Genomic DNA, 21,292 nt, shown 5'->3' with positions numbered 1-21,292 from the left:
GGAGTCGTCCACTACGAATTTGTACCTGAACGACAAACTGTAAATGCTGCATTTTACGTCCAAGTGCTCGACAGGCTTCGAAAACGAGTCGCCCGCGTCCGGCCAGCGATCAAAAACATCTGGCGGCTGCATCACGACAATGCGCCGTCTCACACCGCGCTTGTCGTGTCGGACTTCTTGGCCAAGCACGGCGTGGCAACGCTGCCGCACCCGCCCTACAGCCCGGACTTGGCACCACCGGACTTTTTTCTGTTCCCGAAGATAAAGAGGAGTTTGAAAGGAACGCGATACGGGACTTTGGACGCCGTCGAAGAGACCGTGACGACGTGTCTTCGAGAGGTTCCCGATGATGCCTTCGCGGGAGCGTTCCAGGAATGGGAACGCCGCTGGAACAAGTGTATCGACTCACAAGGGTCCTATTTTGAGGAATATTAGCTTAAGATATGTAAAAGTGTAACACATTTTTTTCCTGAGCTCAGTACACTTATTTTCCGGACGAACCCTGTATATGAACTCACCGGGGAAGAACAATCTTTCAAAATTACTACCGCTCACTAAGGAAGTGCATTTCCACTCATAAAATTTGATGCGATAAATACTTCATTCCTTAAAGATTACTTTCAATTACCGTACCACTTCCCGAATAGATACAAATTTTTCTGAAAATTGAAACTTTCCAGTCTATAGACCAATTACACAGCACTATTAGATTTTCCAGCTTGATGACGTCATGTGAAAGTTCCTTCAGTTTTACAAGTTTTTGAAACCTATAGTAAGGCGCTCCGAATTTGCGCTTCTATTCTCTGTAAAAAGCATTTCCCGGCAATGCCGTTTTGACACATGGTCCGCCGCCATTGATGTACTGGGTACGATGGCGTAACTGGCTGACTTTTTCCATTCAAACCAGCTAACTATGATGCCGCATACTGTTTGAATATAACTGTAATAAAAAAGGTGCTTTCCAAAATTTCTCTTCTAGATAATTCGTTCTCAATCATCCTCTCGACTAACAATGCCTCCACATATTAACATTCACATTCATGATTTCGAAAACATCCAAATGTAGTCCAAATTTGCCGTCGCTCTCTCCCTTCGTATTGCTCTCAGTGGTGGATCTGGTCGGAGTTGAGGGCTGTCACAACAATGCGTTGTGCTTACTAACCGCAACGGGTGTAGTTCATGCCGTTTTCGTCCAAATTTTCCAATTACGTGCTAAGAGGGATATGCCTTCCGAGTTTTCCCCGAGTCAAGCTTATAAAATATCGGAAGTAATAAGGGAAGATCTGTGTTAACAGTTGGGGATAAAGTCAGGTGAGATGATAGTTGAATCCGAAAAGATCCAAGAGGAATGGAAGGAACATGTGGAAGAACTGTATGGTAGCCAGCCAGGATAGACGTAGAGAGGATCGGAATGTTGGTTGGAGTTAGTATATGGACTAGAATAGGGGAAAAGCAATTGTAGAGTGGGATGTTGGCTTGTTTTGTTAGGGGAGAAGAGAGAATTATTTGGTAGTTATATACATCCAAACCCTACCTTAACCGGTAGATTACATATAAAAATATAGAAAAATATTAATAAAACCGAATAATGGAAAATTAACAAAAAATAAACCTATAGTAAGGCGCCCTGAATGTGCGCTTCTATTCTCTTTAAAAAAAAGTATCTGTTTCTGCAACAAAGTGCGTTTTTATATTTAATTGTAGTTGCGTGAATGGCGACAAGGAATTGATCTCTGGTGCATTTAGTTAATATGAGGCCCTATTAGTATTAGATTTATGTAGCTCTCTCGCTCACCGTCAGCTCGCTTCTCTTTCATTTTCGCCTTTTCTTACACTGGAAAGATACATTCGTCACTACACTTCCCCCCCCCCCCCTCGGATGCTTCCGCGCATTTTCGCTGGCGAGGTGGGCAACCGTCTCGCCGTAGCAGCGTTCCCATCCGGGTCCATTAACCCGACCATTTGAAGGCTGGCTGACTGGGGAGGTTTGAATTTCGCTGTCGGCAGGAGGAGGGAGTGTATTCGCTGGGTAAATTACTCTCTTATGTCTCCCCTCTTCAGGCCCCTCAGTACACTCAGATTTAAAGGTGATCTTTCGCATAATTTTGGCTTTCAGTGCGTGTGTGTGTGAAGATATTCCATGTCCGGAGCGGAATGAGAATAATTGGGGCCTGTCCTATACTGCTTCCAAACTTCAAGAACTTGAGAGCAGCATCACTGTGAAGAAATCTTTGTCATAGCAATATGGTAAAATGAAGAGGTAAAAGAGTTTCCTGAGAGGATAGGGCAAGGTGAATGATTTCTCTATGTTCGAATGTATATGCTCGCGTAAGCGTGCCAGCTGCCCATGATTACACGAAATAGTGTTTACATCCCACGGCCCTGGAGTGAGGGCCTTCCACAGTAGAAAAGACAACCGCCGCCCCTTCGCCTAACAATCATCTCCGCTCTCAGGCCAAGTGTTTTTGAGGTCCAAAAGCAAGTCGGGTAGAATACGAAATAAACATACGAAAGGACGAGTCTCGCCAACGGTCGTTAGGGCGTTCCTTGAGACGAGGCGAGTATAGATGGTGGTGAGCGTAGGTTTACTCTGATGATTCCAATTGGAAAATTGCAGGCGTTTGGTGATCGTGGCTTCGTGGGGCGCTCGGTGTGGGGGCGGGCCGGCATCCCGGTGCCGGAATGAGTCGAGAGGGCACTAGCCGAGGGGGACCTTTCCTCATGAAGCGGTTCGTTGCTTTTAATGGTTCCCAGACCAATGTCCTTTCATGCTTCCCTTACCTACTGCCTCTAAATTAGTAGTAGGGCTCACGGCCGACCCGATTCTGCAGAACACGTGGAAGAAGAGTCAATTATATTTCAGTCTCTTAACCTGCGCTATTGGTGTCTAAAACCAAATCTGTAAATATCATTACTATTAGCATCACCTGCCAAAGGACCGAAGTCATTTCCGCGATGGAATCGTTCACGCACAATGAACTACTAGCAGTCAAGCTTACGGCTTTTAATACGAGATAAAATTACTCTACCCATGGTTTGGGAACACAGCTAGACTCAAGTGTGGAAGATAAAATATCCTAAACGTCTTTACTTGTGGAAGAGCTACCTCTAGTTGTGTGATTCGAAAGTAATTGTGTTTTTGAACCAGGTGGGCCGGGTGAAGAGACTGCTTCGGAGAGGGTGTAGTGGTGGTTGTACGTTTAATTTCAATCCAATGCCAATTTTGTAGTTCTAACTGCTCATGTCCATGTGCCTTAATATCATTGGCTTTCTACTAAGAAGGAACTAAAAGCCAATTTTTCCCAAAGATGAATTACCTATGCTTGGTTGCAACAAACCTTTCCATTACGCTGACGCTGCTCTACCCATTAACATCGGAAAAATTATAACAAAGCGATTTGAATGAACTCTGTTTCATAAACACAGTAATCCCTCAAAACCATCCACGAGCCCAAATTTCATAAACATTTTTAGAATAAGTTAAAGAAATGAGGCTACAACGGAAAAATTCTCAATTCAATAACGGTTATGTCGCAATTTAAATCTCTTTCAAGGGGAATTTCTGCTGTTTTCCTGGAGTATTTTATGATTCGATGCAGGATTTTCGCAGCTTTTTATTGAAAAAGGTGCTTACGTAAATAGTGAGAAAGTTTAAAAATATTAAATTACATCGCAGTATTCATGCTATTCACGTAAATTCGATTGATCACAAGTTACCCGCGTCCCAGTCATACACGAATGAGTTCTTCCTCGAAAGAATATGAAAAGGTGTGGAGGAGGCACATCATTGTAACCGAAAATAATGATGCAAAGATCTAAATGCGGAAACGGTCAAAACACGTATATTAAAAAACTTCGAAACTCCGCACAAAAAAACACGAAACTTATCGTAGATAAACTTACAGCAGATTTACGTGGTGTAAATGAAAGGAAAAGAAGAGTCGTATAGTGAAGATATATGCAAGATGGGAAAAAGAATGCCATAGGAGGGAAGCGTCCTCGATATAAATCATTGCACCGCCCCTGAAACCCGCGAATGTGGAGGGGGCGGGCTCTGGGCGAAGGGCTCCCCAGCGCGATCCCGGGCACTACCGCGGCTCCCTGTCATTGGGACCCGACCGCGGCGCGTGCACGGTGGAAGGTCATCGGAACTTGATACTCATAGCTGCACTGCGCGACAAGAAGTGGGATAGAGATCAGTAGTCGCAGAAGAAAAACAGCTTTCGTGTGATTGTTTGATGGCAAAAGATAAAGAATAGTTAGTTTAGAGAACTGGCGGTAAGTATTCCTTTACGTCAAAGAAGGTGGAAATATTTCTATGAATACCTGGAAGTAATTCTTGGTCGTTTAAAATGCGGCAGCACATACTAAATTGCCTTCTTACTTCTACTGTCAGTTTTGTTTCTCGAACTTGTATGCACACTAGTCCATCAGACTTACTATTCTTTCCAAATATTTCAATGGATAGCCGACGGAAGAGCCATCTCTGTTAATTGCACTGTGGTTGATTGGCGCATGCCTTATTAGTTGAACCTTAACTGTTGGAATCGGTAAGGGAACGTTTAAGATGCACGTTTTATTATTCAAAAATACCAAATGAGTTACTTCCATCGTCACGTTTACCCCTGACCAATTCAAAATTCGTATTTAGCAGGACCGAGCCAAGTCATTATACGAGGGTCATCCGGAAAGTAGTACCCGTTCGTGCCGCATGAAGTGCTGACGACGCGAGTAGCCGCTGGACGAGGTCAGATAGCTTCAGTGGCTTGTCTGCCTTCTCTGAGCCAAGTTGCGTGACGCTAGCATTGCCTGTGTTGTTTCTGTGATTGTTTACAATGTTTAAAAAAATTGAGAACGCCGCCAGTTGTGAAGTGAGGGCAGTGATTAAATTCCTCAATGCAAGAAACGTTCGCCCATGTGATATTCATCGCCAATTAAAGGAGGTGTATGGAGACAATGTAATGGACGAGTCGTCTGTTCGGCGGTGGTGTCGCAACTTCAACATGGGGAGGGGGAACACACACGACGATGAGCGTTCGGAGAGACCGTCTGTCATTACAGACCAACTGGTGAGCTCAGTTGACGAATTCGTGAGGAACGATCGGCGCGTCACAATTGATGACATCTGTGAGCATTTTCCCAATGTTTCTCGAACAATTGTTCATGAAATTGTTAAACACCATCTGCATTATGCAAAAATTTGTGCAAGATGGGTCCCTCGCGTATCTCAATGAGCTGGCGGCGAAGGACTATGCAGCAGGAATACAGAAACTTGTCACACGTTATGACAAATGCCTTAATTTGCTTGGAGATTATGTTGAGAAGTAGTTTAAAGTATCCTCTTTCAAATAAAATTTTTTATGTTTGTTAATATTTACTTTTGTGTCTTTATTTCACGAACGGGTACTACTTTCCGGATGACCCTCGTAATTATGGTATTCTCATCGGATTTAATGTCCCTTGGATTGAGATATTCAGGCGAGTCTGGCTGACTGTGACGCCAATGAGTCCGGCTTAAGTTCAAACGCCAGTGAAGGAAAGAAGTGGAAGTATATTTTTGTGGAATGGGATTGATTTGCTGATAGATGTAATCGTAAAACGCTGGAAAGTATGCTTCATGAGATGAAGAGAGAGAATGCTTGTACCTATCTATAAAGTAAAGAGTTGTGAGCTAGGTTTAAGCAACAGCAGGGAACTAGAACGTGCCACATACGATGAAGTTCTGGGTAAGAGCGGCGAAAGGAAGATTATGGCAGAGAAAGATATTGCTGAGGATCCATTTGATTTCGTGCCAGTTGATCGAGAAATATATCGAAGGGAAAGCAGTTGTGGTGCAGCTCTGCCGATAGGATGGTGCCCAGGCAAGATATTTGGGATTGTGTGCGACGAAAGGGGCAAATATGTGACTCAGGTGGAGAGGACACTCAAGGGAGCAGACACACCAGTTAAGAATAGTGCCGGTGAAGCTGAAGGGATCTTTGTAGGAACTGTGCTCGGATACACACTTCACGTCAGGGATCAGATTTAACCCCTGAATCTGGATGGATCTGGTCATGGATGTATTTCTAAGAAATTTGGGGAGTACAAGACCATGGAGCATACTGCTTGCATATGATAACATAGTGCTTTATCGAGAGCAAGGAAAAACTCTGAAAGAAGCTGGAAGAATGGAAAAAAGTTTTCAAATACTGAGTGAGGAATGAGGATTACCAGACGCAAAACGACTTCAAAAAGTGAGGAGAGCATCTTTGTCAAGCTTTCGGAAGAAAATTCACCATCTTTGAAAGAGTTAAATTGCCTAGGATGAAGTGTGTAGAGGGATGGAGTAGAGCTGAGAACAAAATGTTGATGGAATAACTGTAGAATGATAAGTTGAGTACTGTTCAAAGGAAAGGTGAATAATGAGATGAAAGGAAAGTAATTTATTATTTCGTGGTGAGACATGGCGCGAGAGACGTGATGATAGATGGCGCAGATATGGACAGACAATTGTATGAACCCAGGGGAGGAAATTGGAAACCGCGGAGGTGAGGATGTGTGCAATAGCAGTGAATGCCTAGATAAGGAATGACTACATCCGAGGAAGTCGGTAGTACGTTAGGGAAAAAGGCACAGGCAGAATTACTTAAAATTAAAAAATTGGTTTGAGCATTAGGAGCAAAAGAGCAAAGAATATGTAGTTGAAAGATCGGAGAAGTTTTAAGTACCAGCGAAAGCCCAATGCCCAGAAAAAGGAGACCCTAGTTGAGATGGAATGAAGGAAGGGGATCTCGAGGAGGGAGAGGGGTAGGTTTGGACCAAAGACGTAAAAGCCGAACCCATTGGCATCATGGGATGAGAAAGAGAGCGAGAAGAGTCGAAAATCAGCCTACATCGAAGCCGTAGGAGGGGTTTCGCGTAAGTGGGCTTATTTTATTTTTTCAAAGACTACCACAAGCGTCACAAAGGCGCGCTTTGTATTGGCTAACAGAAAAACCAAGAAATCAATAATCAGTTACGTGAAAACAAGGAGACTACTTAGCGGGGGCTTAGTTACATAAATGACGTTTAAGAAGGGTGCTAAAGACTGGGAGGTGAAAAGATCCCCGGGAGGCAGCTTTCATAAGTCCTCTCTAACCAATGCTTATGACTAGTTACGGACCTCAAGAAACTGCAAAAGAGAGAGAGGAATAACATGTGTCAAACGTCAGACATACCTTTTAAAGAAAAAGGACACTCGAAAGATGACAGTCATGTAGAAATGGGAACAAGCTCGAAAGATAATCAATTGCGAAAATATTCGCAATTGAAACTTAAGCATAAAGCTTGGAAACAGACGGTGCGTAAGATCGTACAGCGAAATTTAGTTAATTAGATTTTGCTTTCTCGCTCGGTGGCATTTTCTGAATAACGATGAATGTAGGTGTGCGTGAGTCTGGAACTTTTCATTTTTCATATAGCGGGACTTATAATTTGGAGACCATTTCATTCAGCCACAGTATTTTTTGACGATGGGGGAGGTGCCATTTCGTTAACCGGAAGATTGGAAGGTTGTCTCGCGCAGGGAAGTTACCGCTGCGGCGAGTGAATGGGAGATGCCTTGGCAAACCTCATCCCCGTCTCCAACAGGCATCAGGTGCTATCGGAGGATAGCCCAGCGGTATCTGCAGACCCTACCTCCTCCTCCCCTGTGAGAGCACCACCCAGGAGGAACTGTCGGAGTGGGAAGGGTTTCAAATAACTTCGGAATAATTTCCCTGAACCTATCAGACATACCGCCAAAATGTTTTCGGATTCTCTTTCAAATTTTCTGCAAATATTGTCCTTTTGAATTCACTTAATGCTTAACGAAATTCAATTGACATAATATTGAAATTACATTTCTCCTAGATATATTGCAATCATAAGTGATCTCATTCCTTTTGACGCTGGAAGCATCATTCCCATCATTTTTCATTTTGTTGTGGTGTAGACTGTGACGTGAGTGATTTTTATAGCATTCACGTTGTACATTTAGGTTCGGCGTTATCTTTTGTAAATTTACTGGGAATGAAACTGATGACTGCTTGTTGTATTTGGGTGTTTACTATCTCTCTTAAAATTAACTAATTCATTCAGTAACGCACATTATTAGCTATTATAGTACCCTTCTTTAAGCAAATAAATTTTTCCTTTGGGCTTCTTATTTTGGATTCCATGTAGGGAAAACTTAGCATTTACTGCTCACATATCTTTGTCTTTATCCCCTGTTTTAAAACTATATATGACCCAATCAACAGATAAGACATTGACATCTACCCTGTTTATAATGTTGCAATTGTTGTATTGGGATGAGAATGTTTAGATTTGCTGATCTAGTTCCAATATTGAATTATATTTGTCGTCCGGCAGCCTGTTAAATATGCATATATAGATTACTTCGGATTCAGTACTTTTAATTAAGTGCCAAACTCTCTCCAAAATGTTAACTGGAATTAACACTGCTGATGCAAGAATTCCTTACTGCATTAAGGACACAGCCCCCGATTCTATTATCTCTGTCATTTCTGTAAATGGAAAAGGATTTTGTAAAAGTGTTACCATCGGTGATATCAGTTGATAACCAGCTTTCTGTTCCAATAATTACATCTACACCTGTCCTTAGAATAAGGTAATGATAGTCTGCGACTTTGTTTTCTACACTTTGGCATTTAACTACTAATACAGATGAATTCATTCTTCTTTCGGGAATTCCCGTCGCGTAGGTGAGTTGATGGACAACTGTTTGGCCCCCGATCCTGGAGGCATCTGAACTTGACCTGAAAATGCCTCCAGGACTGGGGGCGAAACAGTTGTCCATCAACTCACCTACATGATGGAAATTCCCGAAAGAAGAATGAATTGATCAAATAGACGTCACGGAAGCCTTAGGATTAATTACTAATATTAATTATTAATGTAAAATGTAATGGTTACTTGAATAAAAAAAGAGGATTGTTTTCTCTTTATTATCTAATCCCTTGTGAAATTTTCCATCCATTGCTATCTGATTCACATTGTTAACTATTATGTGCATCCCTGCCACAGACTCTCACTTCATTTAAAGCTAAATAATTTGGCAAAGACATACATACTGACCTAAACTTGCCCTACCCTGAAAGTGCTCTAATATCCTTCCCACTACACACCTGGCGGCTTCAGATGCATCGTGAATACCAAATGGTTCTGGGGGTTCCTACATGATTGGATGGTCGGCTGAGGGTTGAGGAAGGACCTGGCCTGATACCCCTGCAGAAATGCAATCTCTGATGAATGCCTTCCACTTAGCTTTAAACCAGAGATCCACACTCAATCCTCAGGTCAATGCTGCAGATCGCAAGAGTCACTAGCATACCCTTGATGCCACCCACTCAACGTACTTCCGAGTTTGTTTGAGAAGGGTGAATGCGAAGAGGTTATCGAAAAACCATATTGTTTGTAGCTGAGTTAATCAATGTAAATGTTGTTGATTGTTGTAATTATTTCCATCAAAATATGTATTTCAGTACCTCATTTAAATATCTTTTTTAAATGTTGCTGATACCTATTTTGAATAAATAAAACTTTTTAGGGTTAAGCTTATTTCATCCACTTAAATCCTTGAGCTGCTGAACAAACTATCACTTTGATATTGTGTTCTTTATCACTTTATTGAAGACATTATGAGATTAAAAAATTTGCTCCCTTCGTGCCCAATGACTTCATGATGGCTATGAATGACAACTTGCAATAGTAGACGCTTCCTCATTTATTCCGAGAGTTGGAAAGGCTACAAAATAGATAAACTGAATATTGAATCTGTGTCATATAGTTTCCTTTAATGAGGACTACCTTCATAGATACCCGTAGTTCGTAATTCTAAAAATGTTTTGAAAATCCTAGTCTATTTTTTTTTTTTTTAACATTTCCAGGACGAGTTGAAAGCCTTGATGACTGTATACTGCTGGGTGAAAATGGTAAGCAAATGCAAATACTAGTGAGATAATAATAAGATTACTGGAACACACGAGTTGTGTAAAATATGCTGATTTAGAAAAGCTAATTATTTTTGGTGACTCTTCATTTTCAGTTCTGGAGTGATGAGAAGCTTCGGTGGAACTCATCTGATTACGGCGGCCTCACCCGGCTGTATCTAGCTGACCATGAGATCTGGCAGCCGGACATCGTGCTCTACAACAGGTGAGCAGTTTTGTAGGATTTACTGTACTGAAATCAATTTTATAGTAAACTCCACTAATGGTATCTCTTCCATATTCTTGGATGTACAATGCATTCTGTCATTGTCTGCCCTTAGAACAATTTGTTCTCTTCCATAATGTGCCATTTGTGGTGTTTCATGTACATAAGAGGCTCTTTTGTCACCAGAAATTTTATGAAATCCTTTAATATCTAAGATGTACTTTATTTTTGATGTTTGCTTTAAAACTCGTGGGAGTGTGAGTATGCAAATATTAATTTTTATTTAACACACTTTATTGGCTATGACTTTTCCAATTTTTACATTTATTTTTCAATTTACCATTTATGCTCTCTGATTTGCTATATTGGGATTGAACTGGTGGGATTCCTCAATCACGATGTCAAGAGAGAACTTTGAAACATTCAATTTGAACGTTTTAATTTCACAGTCTGGGTCCTGAAGTTAACATAATATTTTCTGCTCAGTCAGTCTTAGAATTACCCAAACACTTCCTTTTTCACTTAAGAAATTCCATAAATCAGTAGGGCATTCTCATTTGCTAAAATTATCAATTTGACCTAGACCTTTCATGTCTTGATGCAAGAAGACACTTAACTTTTCCACGTAGAATTTTTTTTACTACGACCTAGGTTTCATTGCAGCAAAACATCTTCAGGACCTGAAGGTGTTATTTTATAATGAAACATAGTTCGTAATAAAAAAGTTATATGCAGAAAAGCAAAGTATCTTCTTTCATCATGGAGGATTTCCACCATGTTATGTCTAAATTTCTTTCATGTCTTCATAGAAATCCCTTTTTAAGTGTATTACTACCAATGAAAATGAATCTTTACTACTGGAACTTTAATCCATATCCATATTTACTTCCTTGGTAATATAGTAAAAATCATACAAATTCATGCTACATCTAGAAATGTGTGTATAGAGAGTACCATTTTTATTTTCACTAGCATCGCTGACAATTTTTTTCTTGAGGCCGTTCTGCTTTAAAAATTCCATTTTGCCATCAAATCTGCTATAGTATTACTATACCACACTCTGGTACTGTCTCCTCACATTTGCCTTGAAATAATTTAAATTTGAAAATTCTCTGGGCCAATGGCATTGAAAAGGGAATAATGATTGTTCCCTCTTCAGTTACGCACCAATTCTATATCCTCTATTCTATTCTCCTTATGAATACCATTAGCCTAGGATAAGCTTTTGATTGACCCTGGCACTTACCACTACTGCACTCTACAGCTATCTATGACACAAAATGTCCTTATACCCCATACTACATTTGTATTACAATTACTCATTCTTTGGCTCAGCATGTTTACTACCCCCCTTAAAATTCCATCCAAAATGCCCTTTCTTTTCCTCCCTTCAGCTTGCTTCTTAGCATTCTATCCTCTGCACTTGTTATTCACTGACTTCAGCATCTGATTGCCTCTCGCCTGCATTAACTTGTGGAATTCCTCCCAACAAGCTGTCTCTTCATAGTAGAACTTCATAGTTTTCCTTCGCGATTTCCTTATCATTTGGTGTACTAAAAATATGAGGTAATTTTATCCATTTACATTCCATATTTTATCAAGAAGGCTAACGATTTGGTAGAAATGGAAACACTGAGCTTAGTTCTAGAAGATTGTGGAAGATGATATCATGGGTCAATAAGATGAACTTGGGAATGCAAACTCATGCTGAATGTTTACAACAAGAAAAAGTTATCTATCAAAGCAAAACTGAAGTGTTTCCAGACAGTTATTCCCCCTCCAGCTCTGAATGCAGCCGGGCAACTGACCTTAGTAAGGACAGGATTGGTTGAGCGGCTAGAATTATTGGTGACAAATATTCCAAGAAAGATACTTGAAGGTCATATTGTGACTCATGTAGATTGAGAGGGAACCAAGAACTATACAGATGGATGGAAAAGATCTCGGACACCACCAGATAAAGATTTTTTCTGATTGAGCCATTTTCACATGGTCGCCATCTGCAACTGCAATACTAATAACTGGGCTTCCAGGGTTGAGCCACCAAAGTAAGTGGAAACTTCTATTAATATAGGGTCCTCTTGGACCTGAAGTTTCCTCAGTAAATTCTCCGAATAAGTCTGCAAAGTATGGGCCCCTGAGCACGTAGTCACCAGGTGTTACTGGTCACCCGTACTCACTCCAGGTCTCTCAGATGGTTTTTAAACTCCTCGACATGCAAATAATGTCCTAAACTAGATTGATCATGTTTTTCATTATTTTTTAAAATTTTTTCAACTTATTTTCATAGATTATGAAATCATTTGGCCTCCTCAATTCTATTATTAATGATCCTGACTACCATTGGCTTTGTGTGAAATCAAACTTTGTTCCCCAGTCATCTCATAGGACTGCATTAACGTTTTTGGAGTAAGAACTTAACCTTATCTGACAAGATCTTCTGGCCAGATTTTTACCTCATAAATGCTACAAATTAGTCCATAAAGACTCTTCCTATTACATTTTTCTAAAACTTTAAGTAGTTCTGCTGGAATGTAATCAACCTCAGCTGCTTTCATTGAATTAGATTCCCTTGACGACTTTCCTCTCTCTCCATCAAGTATGCCTGGTCCTAAGCTATTTTCATTTGCATCCATCATATTCTTTTCAATGTCGAAGCATGCTGGCTTTAATCGTGTGGATCCTCTTAGTCATTTTTCCATTTCATTTTAATATTTCCTAGTTAAATTAATAAATTTCCTGACATTTTCTTCTAGTGTACCCTGTTCAAGTTCCCTGTTACTTCCTGGTTATGTTTTCATTTATGATCAAACCATAACCCTTTTATGATGTGCACAAATTGCCTCCCGTACCTTCAGAACTCACTTGTTTCCCTCCCTGCCGTAACTTATTTTTCTAAACCTGTAGTCCCCTACCTGACTCCCATCTCTCCCATTCCCCATGTTTAAATTGCTATTTGGTTTATCTCCTAGTACTATGATATACTCCCCGGGATACCCAAAATTATTACCTCCAGATAATTTTGCATTCTGTCAGTATCTTCCTCCCTTTGATTACTTGTGGACATATCTTCAGCGTTGACCTAGTTCGATGGTTTATCTTTTACTTTTGCCAATAATACATGTGTATTCACCCACCCACTTGCTTACTAATACAATAGGTTGCTATGCTTCTTCCTACCTTCTGCCACTCGCACTGATTTCTCTTCTGTACAAGGTCATTCAGGGAACTATCCAGCCATGCAATATTTTGAGAAAAATATCCTGCCTATAACAGTGAGGCCTTAGTTGTCCCCTTCAAAGCACTTCCTTTGGAACCTCTCATACTAATCCCAGCATCTCTTCCACTCTTCTAAACAATTTACAGTCCTTTTTCGGAATGGTCACCAACTACCTCTTTGCATTCTCTTTTATATTGTTGTCAAGAATTTTATGCTGCAGTTGTGGGTGAGTTTTGCCAAGCTGTAAACAATGCCTCAGGTTTCTAAAAAAAAGGACATGACTGGAGACGAGTCATGTCCTTTTGACCTATGACCCTCAATCAAAAGCCTAGTCTTCCCAACAGTCGGTTGATGAGAAAGAGGAGAATGTGACAAGGCAGACCATTTTGAAGAAGGATTTGGGTGATCGTTTTAAAGAGTGGAAGAGACCCTGGGATAAGTGTGTGAGGCGCAAAAGGGGAGTAACTCAAAGGGGACAACTTGAGGCCTCATTGCTCTAGGTAGGCTATTTTTCTCAAATATTTGCACAATTGGGTTGTTTTTGGACCCACCTCATATTTTACTCTCCAACTACCCATCCAGTAATCCCTGCTTATAAACTGTTCCACCATGCACAGTCGCAAAATATCTACATCACCCCTCTCTATCTCCCAGTCCTCCACATTGTTCTAACATTCCAACATAGATATTGTAACTGGTTCAGTCCTCTTGTTCATTCTATTCTTTTGTTGCTGTTGATTTATTTTTGCAAAGTATTTTGTGTGATGATGATGGCACAGGCCTTGCTATCTGCCAGGCCTAAAAACGGCTCAATGAACAGATTTCTATAGTTTCCAAGACTCATTCCTTAACTTGTGTCCATCATTAGATCAGGGGTTGATAATGTGAGCTTGTTTTTTTGCCTTCCTTTATAATGCGACACCATCACTCAAATGGCCACCCCATTGAAGATCAGGCACCTTCAAAGCCTTATGCAATCACGTAGTGCATCGATCAAGGTTATGTCCAGACAGAACCTTGTTTGATGTATTTCTATCTTGAATACATAGAATAAGAAGCCATCTAATATTGAGGTATGAATGCTATGCGGATGGATCACCTACAACCCCTTCATGGGTGTTCTCTCTTCCCTTTATGCCATAAGTGACTGGAGCCCTTCCAACTCATCAAGGCAATAGTCCATGGTGAGGGCTTTCAGGGATGAGAGATTGTAGAAATGTTGGCACATAGTCTTGCTAAATGTATTTTCAATTTAAAAACTTTGAACCAGAAGCCAACTAATACTGATCACCCCAATTGATGCAAAACATAATCATGGTGACTATACACTACTGATACAACCCTTTCTGATAATGTCTCTCTGTCCGCAGTGCAAGTGGTACAGAAGTGGACCACTACGGCAACACCCACAGCATAGTTCATGAAGATGGCACAGTACTTTGGGTCCCACCCTCGCTCTTCCGCGTTTTCTGCGACTTGAACTTGCGGAGGTGGCCCTATGATGAGCAGACGTGCCTCCTACGCCTTGGCTCATGGACCTATGATGGCGATCAGGTGGATCTGCAGCTGGATGATAACGAGGCAGAGGTTAGAGGCTCGCACCTTAATCTTGGAAATGAGCATGTGGGGTTGTGGACATCACATGTGTGGATGCATGGTGAACCTCGAGAAAGCATCAAGGAAGGGGGGTTGCACATACCTCGACCCATTGTCATGCAACCTTTGTAGTGGCACCACCAAACAGCACAGCCAATCGGGGAGCAGTTCCCTACAAAAACCTGCACTAGCTCTCATGATCAAAACACACCCATAGCGTGCGCATGGGTCTTGGCATCATGTTTCCTTCAGGCGCTGCCGTATGCAGTGAACTCTGTGATGTCTGGATGTGAAATAAAATGCCGAGATGGATGCACGGAAGTATAGCAAAATGCAGGAGATCCTAGAGTCTTCTCAGGGATTAGGAACTCCCATGTTAAATTGTGAATGTACTTCCAAATAGATTTGCCATTTGCTGTTGTAGTATCCCGTTACTACTCACGGAAGGCTGCACAGTTGCCAAAAGTCGATAGGGAATTTCAGTAGATGATAGTACCTCTAAACATGCATTTTACACTATTTTGAATTCAATATTTGAGCTAGTTCTTCTTTATTTGCATTCATAATTCTATAAAGAGGCATTTCATCATTAAAAACAAAAAACGGGAATAATCGCAAAATATCATAATTGTTTTGAAAAAGATGTACTCGTATGTAAACAAACTCAAGAAATAGCCCTGCTGACATGTCTTACTCAAACATATTAGAAATTACATAATATCATAAGTGTGTAGTGATATATCTGTAGGGCTGGGTGTAAATCTGAGGTAGCTTGCCTGAATAATCGCATCATTAAAATCTATTTTATAAGGAATTATTGTCAACATTTGGCAACTGATGTAACAATGTGTAAACTGCTGAGGCAATACACTTGCATGAATGTGTTTAATGCTACATGTAAAGCATTTTCTTCTAAAAATATTGTTCACCTTCGAAGGGTGAATGTCTTGGAGATTTATAAGACCAGTATTAGCCATGTATCAAGATTTTCCTCAACAGCAAAAATAGTGAATACTAAGGAAAGATTTTGTCGCAAAAACTTTTAAAAAACACTCTTCAAATTTTCCAATAATTTAGGCAGGCATCAGGTTCATAGGGAAAAATGGAAGAAAGTCTAATAACTAATTGTTTTTAACTAATCACTACACTTCCTTTCACACTCAAACAATTTCTTCAGCCACAGACAGTTACTTAGCTATGAGAAGATAACTTTCATGCATTTTTTATGGAAATACTCCAGTGACACTTACTTAACTAAATATTAATGGATAATAATTTAATTGGGCCACTCGCATATGAAGAGTGCCGTATTTGCCCAATGCAGCACCTTTTTGAAATTTATGTCAACATATTGAAAATATAGTTGTAAGCATACCTTACATTATTAAAGGCCCTAGCATGGATTTGAAAATTCCTACACCTCTTCCCGGCTAGACACCTTTAGAAATGGAATATGGCATAATCGTTTTGTCACAAACATGAGAAACAATGGTAACATGGCATTTGGCAAAACTAGGTTTTTACATTTTGAACTGGCTCAAAGAGATATTATTTCTGACACATGCTGAATCTCTATAATATGTCATGCCTTCCTTTTAATGGAACAGTGAAAAGAAAATGGAGTTTTGAAAAGGATTCTTTTGCACTAATAACATTCTACCTTTGTTCGAAGATTTTCTTTACAACGGATGATTTTACCGAGAGAAGGAAGTTTGGTGGCCGTTGGTTTGGATCAGATGACTAAGCTCCTTCCATTTCTTAATTTTTTTAATAATGAAATACTTACGTGGCAATGTTTTTGAAAAAGATAGATAAAGAAAAAATAGATAGATAAAGAAAAATAATAGATGATTATGAGATGTCAAAGAGCTCGCAGAAAATTTGATGAAAAAAAAGATAATTAGGAATAAGTAAATGTTTTTCTAAATTTAAATAAATATACTGTTTATGCATGTACATTCTGTTCCAAGGGTCCGAAATAAATGAATGTTTTTCTTATTTTTCGATGATACATAAATTACTGATTTTTAATTTGAAAAACATAATTTATTTTTCAAGGGAATAAGATTCTTGATATTGTAAATGCACATAATTTATTTTTCAAAATTTTAATAATATATGAATGTATTTTACCTAATGAAAGAGTTTATAAATGTGCAAAAGAAGTTTTATGTCACAGACACACAATTGTATTCATTTTTCTGATTTTTAAAAAGTTAAGTTCCTTTTTCAAATCATGAAAGGTGTTTAATATTGAAAGGTTAAACATTTGACACCTTCTGTATTCTGTTTGGAGCTAACGTACCTGTATAAATATACCTATGCACATACATAGGAATGGTTGCTATTCTTGAGGTGGTTTGCAAGAGGTGCTGTAATTTTTTTATGCAGATGTTGAGGGCTGTGATGTATTGTGCAATGTTGGAGGGGTAGTGTTTGCAGTTTAGTTGCTTAATTATAATATAGTATGTGCATGAGGGAGTACTGTGGTATGGGAGAGAATTGAGGAGTGGCGCAGGCAGGTGAAGAGTGTTGAGGATGGGACATGTTTTGCATTTTGGGTTATTGCAGGGTACTAGGGTGTACAGGACGTAGTTGTGGATGACAGAGGATTTGAATAAAGGCTTGGTGGATTTTAATGTTGGATACACATTGTCGGGCTATTTAAAAGTGACAGAGGGATATGTTGGTGGTGCATATGTATGTAATTATTATGTGGTTGGTCAGTGTGGGATAAGTCTCAGATGATATGTTTAAGGGACTTCATTCCTGGGAAGTACATTGTGAAGATGGATTGAGTGAGTTACTTTGTCTGGGGTAGGTTTGGATGCATAGAAGTTTGCAAGCCTTTTTATTGTTAAAAGGGTTCAGGGTGTCTGCGGTTGGGAAGATCATTATGTAAATTTGTGAGAAATTTGTCAAGGGAATCAGCATTATTAAAAATATGGTGACCACATGCTGAGAGTAAGTATGGGAGAGAGCGTTTAGTGTGCGATGGGTGGCAGCTGGTATAGTGGAGGTGTTGTCGTTTGTTAGTGGATTTAATGTAGACAGAAATATGGAATTTTTCATCGGTGAGAGATATATAGTATTAACACAAAGGAAAGCAATATCTGAGGCAGAGCTGATGTAGATGAAGTGAGAGAAGAGAAGGCAGTGAGGGGGAAAATAGGTTCAAAGGAATCAATAAAATGTGGCCAGAGGAGAAATATATAAAATGTGTATCTAATTCAGAAGATGGGCTGCAGGAGGTGAACCAAAAGGAAATCTTCCTCAAGGAGGCTAAGGTGTAGGTCTGCTTATGAAGGGCTTAATCTACTTTCCATTGCTCAGCTCTTGATCTGAAGGACATGTTTATTATGGAAGGAGAAAGAATTTTTGATGAGGATATGGTGAGAGAGTTTCAGAAATATCTCATTACTGGGAACCTGTGGTCAGGAGTTGTGGGGATAAATTTGTTTGTAGAGATACTGGTGGAGAGATGAGAGACCCTCTGAGTGAGGGATAGTCATGCTTAAGAATGTGATGTCTATTGGGGGCAGGGTAATTTGGGTACCCTGATTTCCCTATTGAGATTGAGTGGGGACAGTTGAGAAAATGGTTCCTTTAACATAGGGCATTAAAGAGTGGACCAGCAGTTGGAGGGAGTGGTTGGCAAAGGAGAGCTATGGGAAGAAACAATGGTCGGCCTGGGATGTGGGTTTATGTATTTTGGGCAAGATGTGAAAGTGAAAAGTAGGTGAGCAAGGTGAGGTGCATCACCAATCAAAGATTGAAAATGTCTGTGGAGATAGGGCTCTCAAAGGGGCCATAATCTTTGACAAAGGAAACAATTTCTGCCTGAAATTCTGTGTAGGAGTACACAGTTGGGTATTGGTTTTTCTGAGAAGGCGCAGGTTATTTATTTGCTTCTTTGACATAATCCACCATGCTAAGAATAATTACCATAGAGCCTTTATCGGATTATAAGATGATTAGATTAGGATTGTGAGAGAGTTTTTTGAGGCTGCATTTTAATGTAGACATGTTTTCATTTAAGACTTGGAGAGTTGGAGAAAGATAGATCAAAGACTTAGGAGGGAAAAAAAGATTTAAGAAACATTCTCTAATGCGATTTGGCTGTTAGACATAAATGAGGATGTTCAAATGGTCAACTCTTCAGTTGGGAGAAAATGAGAGACCCTTGTCCAGGAGAGAAATTTTGCGAGGGTTCCAACATAGTTAGTCACAGGCGTGATGGTTGCATAAAACACTTGCAGACACTAAAAACTGCTCTGAAAATTTTGTTGTATGAATATTTTGGTGTAGGAACAACCTTTTTAATGGAAAAAATAAAATTCTGAGAATGGGTACAGGACAGTTCATGAAGAGGATGGGCAAAATGAAGCTAGAGGATTTTATTGGTTTTCTTGTGACTCAGAGTGGTATAAATGATATTGGTAGATTTGACAATCGGGATGAAATAAAGAGATGGGCACCATCTCAGATGGATTCAAGCACTCGTTCTTCCCTCTCAAAAAAGTAAACCTAAAAAAGTCAAACCCAAGAACCGGAAAAAAATTAATGACTTGAATATTAGGATTTGATGAATTGGACAAGTGCAACAATTATTGCAAATTGTGTATAGGCATCTTATATTTGCACATTAGTTGTAAATAAGCTAACAAGCATGAACTAAATATTTGTGCATGTATGGCCCTAACACCCCGTCTCAACCTCTAGTAGTAACTTGTGGGTTATTTTATAAATGTAGGTGCTCCATAAGATATGAGAGACCTCACAATCTGGGCTGGGCTATTTATTATGGAACTTAGCGGTTGTTAAATATGCCAAGTGAAAAGGTAAAATAGGCAAATAACTGAAAATTTCACTCCCCATGTACTTGGTCTGAAACTATAGAGATGCGTATTCAGTAAAGGAGAGCCATGGGGATATGGGCGTTATTTACTCATTAAGTATGGATTGGAAATTTTGCCAAATGATCCGTGTGTGCATGCACGTAGTATGGTGGCAGTTGCTGATGTCTGTTACTTGATGCTGATTACATACTTGTATTTATATCTTTCACAGTTTGACCTGATGGTTCAGAACACTCAGTGGGAGATCTTGGGTCTGGCACGCAAGAGGAATGTGGCATTCTACTCATGCTGTTCGGAGCCCTACATCGACGTGACCTTTGCCCTCACTCTGAAGCGGCGATCGCCCACATACAATGCCCTTGTCCTCACACCCATCGTCGGTGAGTTCTTCTTACACTGATCACCGGCGCTTGTACTGGTCGGTGGTTCTCACCCCCACCCCAGAATTTCTAGAAGAATGGGATACAATGGAGTATATAGTTAAAAAATCTATGCAAGGAGGAACATATCACTGCATAGAGTGGAGCTAGAGCCACTATCTTGGTGTCTAAACATCCCTAAACTCGGGACGCATCCTGCTGGGATAGTGTGCAGACTGTGGTTTTTCTACTTTGCCCACTCACGTTGGTAGACTAAGGAAAAGATGGCAATGAAGTGGGGGCTTATGGTTAAGGTAAGAGGAATGACTGTGGGGAGAAAGCAATTTCAGTTCTGTAGGAGTGACAGACTAATCAACACCAGCACTAAGAGGTTTATACAGCACACCAGGCATAGGAAAATGCCAGGTGACTCGGAAAGGTATCAGATTACATAATGGTTAGACACAGATTTAGTAACATCATGATCAATTTGCAAAGTTCACTAAGAGTGGTTTAGGACTCCGATAACAATTTAGTAGTTATGAAGTGTAGCGTCCGATTCAAAAAGATACGGCAGGTAAGGCGGGGTAGAAAATGGTATGTAGATGCATTAAATGGATTAACAAAGAAGTGTCAGCGGGCTGTAGAGACAATCATGAGTGAGGGAAAGGAGCAGAGTACCTTCATGGATAAATGGGAACATACCAAGTAAAGGATATTGAAAGCCGCAAAAGAAACTAGGAACTGTTAATTGGAAAATGACAAGGAAACAATGGATTACGGATGAGATAATTAGAAAGATACATGAGAGAAGGCAATGGAATAATGTAAATATAGTGTTTTATAGAAACAAGAACAGTTAAAAAATAGAGCTATACAAACTATAAACAACCCACTGAACTTGGTTGAGTGTGGACGTGTCTGTCGATCGCTCCCAGGTTTTGTCGTTCAATGAGAGTTTTTTGTCAAATAGTGGGTTTTCCCCTAATGCACAGGTGCACTGTGTATAGTTGAATCTGTTAGTGTACCTCTCCTTGAGGTAACAATCTTAATTTGCCTATTGCAGCAGAATTTACTTCTGC

At 40.0% G+C, this 21,292-nt stretch overlaps 1 protein-coding gene across 2 annotated transcripts in view; it reads left to right on the top strand.

Moving 5' to 3' along the window:
* Positions 1–21,292, top strand: part of LOC139686371 (acetylcholine receptor subunit alpha-L1-like) — a 69,079-nt gene that overhangs the window by 34,394 nt on the left and 13,393 nt on the right. Inside the window, exons 1-5 of one of the 2 annotated variants that reach the window (XM_071583560.1) lie at positions 4,209–4,278; positions 9,909–9,953; positions 10,067–10,176; positions 14,767–14,983; positions 20,063–20,231. In XM_071583560.1, the coding sequence (XP_071439661.1) occupies positions 9,927–9,953; positions 10,067–10,176; positions 14,767–14,983; positions 20,063–20,231 (523 nt within the window). In that variant the 5' untranslated portion in view covers positions 4,209–4,278; positions 9,909–9,926. Of the gene's footprint in view, positions 1–4,208; positions 4,279–9,908; positions 9,954–10,066; positions 10,177–14,766; positions 14,984–20,062; positions 20,232–21,292 lie in introns of those variants that run through there. The other variant, XM_071583559.1, reaches the window with a different exon arrangement.

The sequence above is a fragment of the Hetaerina americana genome, unplaced genomic scaffold (assembly GCF_022747635.1).
Source record: "Hetaerina americana unplaced genomic scaffold, ioHetAmer1.1.p SCAF_14, whole genome shotgun sequence".
NCBI lineage: Eukaryota > Metazoa > Arthropoda > Insecta > Odonata > Calopterygidae > Hetaerina > Hetaerina americana.
This window is presented reverse-complemented; position numbering and strand designations above follow the sequence as displayed.